Source organism: Pteropus vampyrus, unplaced genomic scaffold, assembly GCF_000151845.1.
Source record: "Pteropus vampyrus isolate Shadow unplaced genomic scaffold, Pvam_2.0 Scaffold126, whole genome shotgun sequence".
Classification (NCBI taxonomy): Eukaryota; Metazoa; Chordata; class Mammalia; order Chiroptera; family Pteropodidae; genus Pteropus; species Pteropus vampyrus.
The window spans coordinates 986999-996825 of record NW_011888907.1 but is presented as its reverse complement, the minus strand read 5'-3'; the positions used below and the strand labels follow the sequence as shown (position 1 = coordinate 996825).

The following is a 9827-nucleotide window of genomic DNA, read 5'->3' as shown; positions in this document are numbered from 1 at the left end:
AACTGCCAACCCTTTCCTGTTTTCCAATCCAGTTCATCACACATACTCCCCGTTTCCTGGCTGTTTTTCTGGTGTTGGCCCCATGCTAGCAAACGATTAGAGATGCTCGAACATCTTTCCCCAGGTGCCCTGACTTCCACAGATCCCCGACTCTGTGACAGATGCTTAGGACCCGCCTAGGCCCAGAGAGGACCTTGCTGCTGGGAGAGGAGGTGTCAGTGGGGGCCAATTGGAGCATCATCCCCCACAGGGCTGTGGCTATCACATCCCCGCCCCACGACACTCATGCCAAACAAAAATATTTCAGAAAGGTTTAATGCCACAGAGCAGTCCAAAACCTGCAGAAAGCTGCAGCCACCCTCTAGAGTGCCTGGAGCCAGAGCTGTCCCCCGAAGGGGACAGCAGCAGGCATGAGGCCCGCACAAGCCAAAGAAGTGGGCGAGTTGCTGACATTGTTTTGTCCTTTGCCCTGAATGCCCGAGGTTCTGTTAGGGGAAGGGAAGAAGAGGAAGTGGGAAAAGAGTAGGCGGAGGGTGGGTCTCTTCAGGGCACTTTTCCTGCTTTGGGATGCTGACTCACGCAGCAGGCCCCAGGAGGGACAGTTGCTTGGACCAGACTAGGGCAGGCCAAGACTAGGGTTCTGGAAGGAGCAGAAGGAAGTTCCTAGGATGCAGTGGGCAGGAGGAGTCACCGGCAGAAACTGGACGGGAGGCGCGCCTTCCCCCTCCCTCTCCGTGACTCCTGTGCACCAGCCTCCGAGCCCTTCCACCGCCACAGGCCCCGCCCAGGGCTGGCATTCACTGGGGTCTACATCTCCTCCGCCCACCGCCCCATCACTTTGGGCCTTTTTTAAGAACAACATTGTCATATTCAGTTCCCTGTGGCCAGCCAGAGGCAGGGAAGTCCTGCCCCGATGGGTAGAGGTGCTGGAGGCCACTGGAGTCCCTGTCAGCTGCAGCCTGCCTCCTCCAGGCCTCGCCCTGGGGCTCCTGGGGGCTGTCATACAAGGACAAGGCAGCTACTCCCTCAGGCTCATCATATATGTGGTCGGGCCTCGAGGGCAGCTTCTCCTCAATGCTATCATACAGAGGGTCTACCGGAGGCTGTGGAGAGACCGCCAGAATGCTCCTCAAGCTCTTCTCCAGGTTACGGGCCACCGCATCAAAGGGCACCGCGTACTCCCCCTCCAGGCCCCTTGGCCGGGGGGTGGGCACCGAGGCAGTGGGTGAAGGTGGTGGCAGCGAGTCATGGGGCCGGGAGTAGGGGCTGTCTGGCCTGGGTAGCACAGTGGGGACTGTGGCTGGCTGGGTTTGGGGCCCAGGAGGCATCGAATTCTTCTGGGCAGAGATGGCCTCTCCCAGGGCCAAAAAGATCTCGTTGCCTTGACGAGTTTCAAACTCAAAGCTGCCCTCTCCAGAGACACAGCGCCGGCCCGCCTCGAAGGAAAAGGTTACCTGGGTCGAGGGGGAAAGGGCGGTGATTGGCCAGGCCACAGAGTGGGGCTGCTTCTCCTGGACCCAGCTCCCAAATGCAAACCCACCCGCTCCGGCTTCCCTCCAGGAGGACCTGACCGAGCATCCTCCCCACGGTGTTTCTTTCTCCCTTCCTTCATGTTTCTCCTCACAAACAAAAAGCCATCTCCCACCTCCCTCTCCTCTCCCTTCATCCTTCCTCCCGTCCATGCAGGTGCGGAGCTGGGTACATATTTCATCCCCAGTAATGCGGGCCACTACTTGCCCTCTGATCTCTCCACCTCTTCCTGGTCCCCTTTACTTCTCCGCCCTCCACTACCTTCTCTCTCACCCTCTCAGGCTCGAGCCTCCTCTTCGCTTTCACTCTCCCTCCCCTGGTTCTCTCCCCATCCCCCCTTTCGGGCCTTTATCTTCTCTGTCCTTCCTCCTCCCACTCTCGCTTCTTTTCAAAGCTCCTCGCCTTCTCTGAAAAATCTCTTTTCTCCCATCGCTCATCCTTTCCCTCCACCCACCTGCCGTGGCCCCTGCTCACCTTGTCCCGCCCGAAGCGTCGCAGGAACCTGTAGGGCCAGCTGTACAGCTGGGTGCGTGGCTCAGGGCCACCCCACAGCTCCAAGGCACTCTTTCCAGTCCGGAGGGTATAGGATCCCCGGAGCTGGCACCTCTCACTGGCTTCTGTGGGTCTCATGGTCACAGCAAATTCCCTGCAGGGGGCCACTGGGGAGGAGAGGGGAGAGAAGGCAGTTGATGGGAAATAGCTGGCCTGCCTCAACTCTGCCCCACTCTAAATGAGTGGGCCAGAAAGTCTCTAGAGAAAAGTATCATCCATGTATCCATGACCCCACAGCCTGTGTCTCGAAGGCTGAGCTGCTCTGTGCCGGGTCATAGTCTCCCACATGCCAGGTCCCCCCCCCACCTCACCCTAAGTAGGCATCATGCCCTAGCCACATGCACCCCAACCTTGTGCCCACATCCTTCCTGCCCTGTAGCCAGAGCCACAGCCTTGTCTTTTCCGTCTCATCTCTCCCCCCAATCCAGCTGCCTCCCCAATCCCTACTGTCTCGGGTGCAGGTGTGGCCAGCTCTGCCCTCCCAGCTGACGGCCTCCCCATCCATTGCCGATGCCACCCGGCGCCCTCCGTGGGGTGGAGCTCGGATGTCTCATATCCTCCTCCTCCCCACACACACCCACCCAGAGGGCTAGACAGACTGCAAGAGGGTGATCGCCTCGTCAGCAAAACCTCCCTTGCCACAGGACACCTTCAATCCACGGAAAGAAAACCATTCTTTTTTCAGAAGTTGCTCAGATCCCAACGACAGAGGGTTCAAGAGCAGCACCTTCCCTGGACCCCTCAGCCCTGCCCTCTCCCATCAGCAGGGTCTGGGCAAAAGGGAGTGGGCCGAGGGCGAAGGGCTGACAATCAAGGCGGGCCAGGCTCCTTCAACTTGGGCCACACCCGGAAGCGATGCAGAGAGGCTGATAAGGGGCCTGGCCAGGGCTGGGGTCAACCACAAGGCAGGAAGAGTCAGCAGCCGGCCAGCCCACGCCTCCTCCCCACCACGCCCTGGGAAAGCAGCCCACACCTCCTCCCCACCACACCCTGGGGAAAGCAGCCAGGAGAGAAGCAGCCCCCCCCTGAACCCCCTCACCTACGGTCGTGCTGCTGTACAGCTCATTCTCTTCCATGCAGGGCCGGCTGCCCTTCCCCTCTGACCCCAACAGCTCCTTCCTCTGGTCCTAGGGAGGAAGCCGGGTTCTCACCGCTGTCACCAAGCCCAAGCCCCACCTCTGAACCAGGCTTTCCTTCAGGGCACACTCAGCCTGCTGCCCCTGTCTACATCTGGATTGGGGTTACCCGCCAACCAAGGAATCGCCCCCAGCATCCTGACCTTGGCCCTTCTTACACTCGCCCACAGCAAGTATCGGCTGCCCCCACTCCTGCACACCCCCTTGCCTTTTCTGTGTCCCTGGACAACTCACAGGGAAAGCCAGGAGGCAGATGGCCTGCAGCCAGTCGCCACACTCTGCAGTGGGGGCTGCCAGCAGGTACAGGCGCTCCTTGGTCTCCACGAAGAAGGTGCTGGTGTCCCGGGGGCCGCTGGTCTCCCCGCTGGCCTCGGCCACCCGCAGACAGTCACTGAGGCGGATGACCTTCCGGGCGGCCTCTCCCCGGCGCGACTTCTCCGGGCCCTCATGGAGCTCCAGCCGAGCCAAGGCACAGCCTGACTGTTTATACAGCACAGCCCCGAACCGGCGCCATTTCTGAACTCAGATGTGTGGTGGGGGGGCGGGAGCCAGGAGGGAGGCACCCAGAGATGGAGAGATGGTGACCAAAAGGGAGTAGAGGAATCATGGGTGAGGGACTGGGGCAGTGACGCAGGAATGGGGAGAGAAACAAAGCTCCCGGGAGACCCAAGGAAGCAGAGAAAATAAGCAGAGCCTGAGGAATTAGAGGGCATTGGAGATCCACCACTAGCAATGAAGAAAGAGGCCTGCGGTGACAGCAGAGACAATGCCAAAGGCAGAAAAGGCACAGTGGAAGGTGGACTGCGAGGAGGCCCAGCCCACGAGATCTCTCTAGAGGTGAAAAGCCTGTGAGTCTCTGAAGCCCGGGGAAGGAATGAGGTGGGCAGCGTGAGGGCCCAGACTGGGGACCATCATTCTTGTTCCATCGAAGACCCTATCTCCGGGAACTTCAGTCTACCCTCCTGAATCTTCTCACCTCATACCTCGACAGGACAGGGAGAGAGACAGACAGACAGAGACAGAGACGCCCTGCTGCGGGTCAGCGGAGGGAAAGAGGACTTCCTCATTCAAGGAGTCCAAGGAAAGAGAAGGAGGTTGGACACGCTGGGCCCTGCCTGGCTCCCAGAGACCCCAGCTCAAGCTTAATACCAGCCAAATGCACCCCACTAGAGCAAGAAAGAGGGAAGAAACCTCCACTGGAACTCTGAATTATCCCCTCTGCTGTTCCTTCCACCCCCTTCCATTGTGTCCCCATGAGAACAAGTCACCACAGATCAAGAGAGGCAAGAGAGGTGTTAGAACTCTCCTCTGCCCCTGCCCCCACAGGGAGCGGCACCAGCAAAGGGCACGGTCTGGGGCCTCGTTGGGGGTTGGGGCAGCTGCTAAGGAAAGAGCCCTCCCAAGCTTGAGCTCTGGGTCTAACGTGGTGCATGGTACGGCCCCCACCAACCCATAAGTGTTTGGGGACTTTTAGGGGACCCCCCTCCTCCCCAGGAATTTCTAGCGGCCCAAGCCCCTCCGCCTAGCCCCAGGCAGCCTGGCCCCTCCTACCTTTCCAAAAGTCTGCTGCTGCTGAAGGTACAGGAAGCCCTGCTTCACGACCATGTCCTCCATCCTCCCACCATCGCGGCGCCCTGCGCTGCCGCTCACTCCCTCCACTCGCGCCCGCCTTCTCTCCTCTCAGCCCTACGTGTGTTCCCCCTTCTCTCAAGTTCATTTCCTCTCTGCCTAGAGTTTTCTGCACTATTCTAGTCTGCTCGATGACGACAGGCTGATAGGCTCTGTGGTTTCTTGCTCTGTGTGTGTGAGTGTGTGTGTGTTTTTTTTTTCTTTCTGATGAGCGAGTTTCACACTCCAGCTTCCTGCATTTGCAGGCGCCGAGGGATATTTTCCAAAAAGCCCAATTCCAGCTCTTCGGTGAGCAACAACTCAGGTACAGAAGCTGGTGTGGAGAGTCGCCAACGAAGCGCGGCCGACTCACGGGAACGAAGAGATCCAGAAACCAAATTTGACAGTAAAGGCGACATCCAAAGGCCCCGACGCTCAAGCTGGTGCTTGGCGTGACAGAGCTGGAAAAGAACTTAGAAATCGATGGCCCGGCTCCTTCGTTTAAAAATGAGGAGTCGCGCTCAGGAAGGTCTGAGGGTTGTGTTCGAGGGTTGTGTTCGAGGCCACCAAACCGGAACCCAGGCCTCTCCACTCAGTAAGAGCTGAGCCACACACACCACCAGCCCACCAGACACATGAGAGTTCACCACTTTCACACACAGCTCTGTTTCGCTCCACGGGGAGTGCTCCCTGCCCCCGACAACAACACACACTTACACCGCCTCCTTAGATTCCAGACACACGAACATCCCCACACTGAAACGTGTTCTCTGTCCTCCCAGAGCACATCCAAGCCGGTGGAGTTCACCATCTTTCCAGACTTTGTGAGCATCATAGATACTTGAGTTTCATCTAGAGATTATCTTTTTAACGCACAGTAGCAATCTCATATATTTTTTTAAAAATTCCTTCATAGTCACTGAAACGAAAGTGCTTCATAGTTACCGAAAGCTCCCAGCCACACTACCTGTCCCTGGAAGAAGGAAGGGCAGGTCTGAACGCACCTGTTTGCAACTCTCTTGAGGTCACAGGGCTGCTGGAGGCAGAGAGGAAGTACCAGGGCTCCTGATCTTTAACTCAAATATCTTTTTATTACTGGCCCCTAGGTGGCATCCAGACTCAATGCAAGAATATACACCATTTGGGGGAATCTAAGCTCTCCTGAGAATATTTAACTTAGAGCCAGATGGTTTAGAGAAGCAATCTGATGGAGGCATGGTGCAGAAATGTTGGGGGAACTGGAGAATTAGGCCACTACTCTTGGGGTAACCCCATAATGGGGGGCTTATGTAGCCATTTCCTCTACTTGGGGCTCAGCCCTGCTGCCTTCACTTGAACAGGTTGATCCAGAGACCAAGGAAGGACCAAGGATGCTGACGTGGGGAAAGCTCCTTGGGAAGTAGTTAGGAGTAGGGAAATGGGATGTGGCCTATTCCATCTCTCCGATCCCTAAGGAGAGACATTACTTGGGAGCTAGGTGGTCTTCGGCTCACATCAGCATCTCCTTGTAAAATGAGAAGGGCTTTTAGGGCCAGCCCAGGGGCTGATGGAGCAGGGCCTTTCAAACGTAAAGGCACAGACCTTGTTACAGTGCAGATTCTGAAACAGTAGGTCTGGAGCGACACCTGAGTTGCTGATACTGCTCGTGGGTGGGCCAGACCTCACTTGGAGTCGCAAGACAATAGAGGGTGTTTCCTTACCACCACCACCCTGATCTCCTTCCCCTAAGGTAAACAGGGCACTTTCCACTCAGAACCACAGGGGGGCACCCGAGCTTCCCAGATGACTGGAAAGCTGTTTACACCTGGAGGCCTAAGCCCCAGGCATTCTAGCCACCTCCACACCCTTCCTTGACTGTGGTAACTGGAGAAGTTCTCCCTGGCTGTCTTCTGCAGAAGGTAGGGCAGCAGGAGTGTACTGAGTAATACCCCCTCAAGGCCCCTCCCACTTTCCCTGGAAGGACTTGTGGGTACTCTGCAGGGGAAATACTAACCCCAGTACCTTCTGTCTGGTCACAGGCAAGTTCTGTGATCAGGGACCCAGAAGACATATAGTTCCAAGACACAGCAGAGGGTAGAGAATTAGAGGCCCTTAGGTTACCCAGGCACCAGTCATGAGAAGAGAAAGCATCACAAAGGAAAGGGTCCCAGTGGTTTATATGGAGGCACAGGTGGGGTTCTTGGCTTCTTTGCTTTTATCGGAGAGGAAGGGACACCCCATATCTCACCTGTGCCTCCATATAAGCCACCAGGATCCTTTCCTTCACAATGGTTTCTCTCAGCAGGGATTAGGAACCATACTAACAAGAGACCTCAACTCAGAGGACTTTGCAACTTTTTGTTATTAATCTCACCAATAATTAGCAATAGAATCCTTAACACAAAAGGGCTGGTGAGCTTGCCTTTGGGGACAACCAGGAGCAGAAGAGACTGTGTCTGATTCCCTGGGCTGGCTTGGAGATTAGGTGACCCCCAAATGATGGACAGGTGGGGGTAGCTATTGAAGGGGTAGCTCTGGAAATAGGAAACAAGGTATAGAATGGGCAGGGAGCTGGCGTGGGCCTGAGGAGGATGGAGGGCTGAGCAAAGAAAGAAGTGAGCAAGGGCCATGAAAAGCCATCCCTGCCTTCCCCCACTCCCAGCATTTTCTGACTGTGGGAAAAGAAGGATAATACCAGTCTCCTGTGTTTCATTCCTAGTCCTCACCCTTTCTCCATTGAGTATATCCTTTCTCTCCCAACCAAGAGAGAAACTCTGAGAGAAAGGGCTTATAACGTAACATGATAATTATGCCATTTAATACAGACATAACATTTTAAATGCTTTGTTTTCCTCTGAGCCCCACATGCCCCTAGAATGAGACTGGGCTATAAAGAAGTTCACTCGAAAATTATTTATCGAGCATGTGTTCTGTACAGAGGTACTAGGGACACAGCATAAACAGGACAGACAGAATCTCTGCTTTCATCATTGTTACTTTCTAGTTGAAGACTCTAGCGTAAATATGTAAGTAAACAGTTTTGGATGGACAGCGATCGATGCCATAAGTTTGACAGCGATGGGACAACTTTCAATAGAGTGGACAACTTTCAATAGAGTGGTGAGAAAAGCCACTCTATTGAAAATTGTTATCAGAGGAGATAACAATTGAACTAAGAAGTCAATGACAAGTGCAAAAATATTCCAGGCAGAAGTTACTTCAAGTTCCCTGAGGCAGGAACACCTAGATGTGAGGAACTGCAAGAAGACCAGACTGGCCAGAGCATTGTGAGCCAGACGGGCACAGTAGACATGAGGTCAGATCATGTGGTCTCTTGAAGGGCTACAACAAAGATCTGGAATGTATTCTAAATGTACCGTGGGCCACTTAAGGATTTTAAAGGAGGCATAAATAATCTTATGTATGATTTTAAAAGAATGTTTTGCAGCTCTACGGAAAATGGCTTATAGAAGGACAAGACAAGAAGCAGGGAAACTAGTTTGGAATCTAATACCAGAGCCCAGGAGGAATCTGATGGTGGTCTGGACCAAGGTGCTAGCGGTGGAGAGGAAGAGAAGTAGCCATATTTGAATATGTGCTGGATATCAACTCAACAGGGCTTGCAAGTGGATTGGATTTAGGGGACTATTAAGACATTAGGGATCAAGATGACACCTTGTCCAGTTTGAGCAACTAGGTGAATGATGGTGCCATTTACTGAGAAGGGTGAGGGATGGATTTGGGCCTGACCCACAGAGAGCAGTTGCTTCTACCCAATCAGGCAGGTCGAGTATTGGAAGGTTGCCATTGCGATTATGACACCAAGAATATACCATTATAGCTGTGATGCCAAGGTCAGGTAGAACCTGACCCACCACTCCTGCTCTCTGTACTCAGGGAGCTTCCAACACTGGAAGGTCGTTGGAAAACGAAACAAAACAAACCAAAACAAAACAAAAAATCTACTACATCTCAGGGGCTGGGCTTGCCAGAAGCAGCAGTCAAAAGCTCTGCCTCTAAAAATCTTCTCTGAGTGAATCTAATTGGCAGAGCCAATCTTACATACAAGGAAGTCTGGGTAATGTAGTTTTTAGGTGCCCTACCTCCGCAAACCAGGAAGACACCACCAAAAGGAAGGCTGAAATGAACGCTGAGCACCAGTCTGCTCCGTCCACAGAGAATGTTATTCATTACCAGCATCGTTTCCATCGCACGTGGTAGCCCCCAGTCAACACAAACTTCAAACAATCAGTACTCTCAGAATGCAGCTAAAATCTAATCTGGGGGCCTTGATCGGAAGCCTGAGTGGAATCCAATGGAAAACAAGGACCCGCATTACCTAACACAGATAATTCCTAGTGGGAAAGACTGGAATTGGTCTCAGCAGGAAGGGACTACCCTGATCTGACCCAGGATAGCTTTCCCACTCAGACTGAGTCCAGGGGTCCTAAAAACCCCTTTATGCCCCCTCCCGTCCGGCACTTCCCAGCATCTGATCCCTCTCAGGAGGCAGCCTAGCATACTGGTTAAGTTAACGATCTATTTGGGAAGATTGGAGTTGTGCCTTCTGCATGTTTCTATCATCACCATTATTTGGAGGCTATTTCCAAGAATGTTTAGGGACAAGAGGACAGAAACGAAAACAAGGAGATCATCATTTGGGTTGCTGGTAAAATCCAGGATCAGAGAGCAATGGCCCTTGTCCACTGTTGCAGAAAGCTAGGAAGACGCGAACACAAACTCGGCCACCGGATTGGAAAGTCGAGAATAAGGCAGGCATCCTAAGTGGTGTTACGGGCGGCGGGCGCAGCGGCCGACCCCTCCGGGGTACGATGCTACCAGCCGTGGCCAGCGGCGGGGGACGTCCAGGGGCAAGTCGAGAGGAGTCACCAGGTGCGGGGTTCCGGGCGGGGACAGGTCCCGGCCTCCCAAGGAGCCCTGACCGCGCCGACCAGCTCGGGCAGCGCCAGCGCCCGCCGGCCCGAGCGCGCGGCCCCTTTAAACCCATGTAAACAAAGCTTT

At 54.5% G+C, this 9827-nt stretch overlaps 1 protein-coding gene across 2 annotated transcripts; it reads right to left on the bottom strand.

Annotated features, from left to right (window-relative positions):
- Positions 1–317: 317 nt before the first annotated feature.
- DOK2 (docking protein 2) lies at positions 318–5055 on the bottom strand. 2 transcript variants are annotated; one of them, XM_011366690.2, is made up of 5 exons: positions 4770–5055; positions 3453–3734; positions 3122–3209; positions 2005–2189; positions 318–1454 (listed from the first exon to the last, which is right to left on the bottom strand). In XM_011366690.2, the coding sequence occupies exons 1-5, from the start codon at positions 4830–4832 to the stop codon at positions 834–836; spliced, it is 1239 nt and encodes a 412-aa protein (XP_011364992.1). In that variant the 5' UTR covers positions 4833–5055; the 3' UTR covers positions 318–833. The 2 variants fall into 2 exon arrangements, with proteins under 2 accessions (XP_011364992.1, XP_023390334.1); XM_023534566.1 differs by lacking the exons at positions 3122–3209; positions 4770–5055 and having other exon boundaries at positions 3453–3500.
- Positions 5056–9827: the final 4772 nt, after the last annotated feature.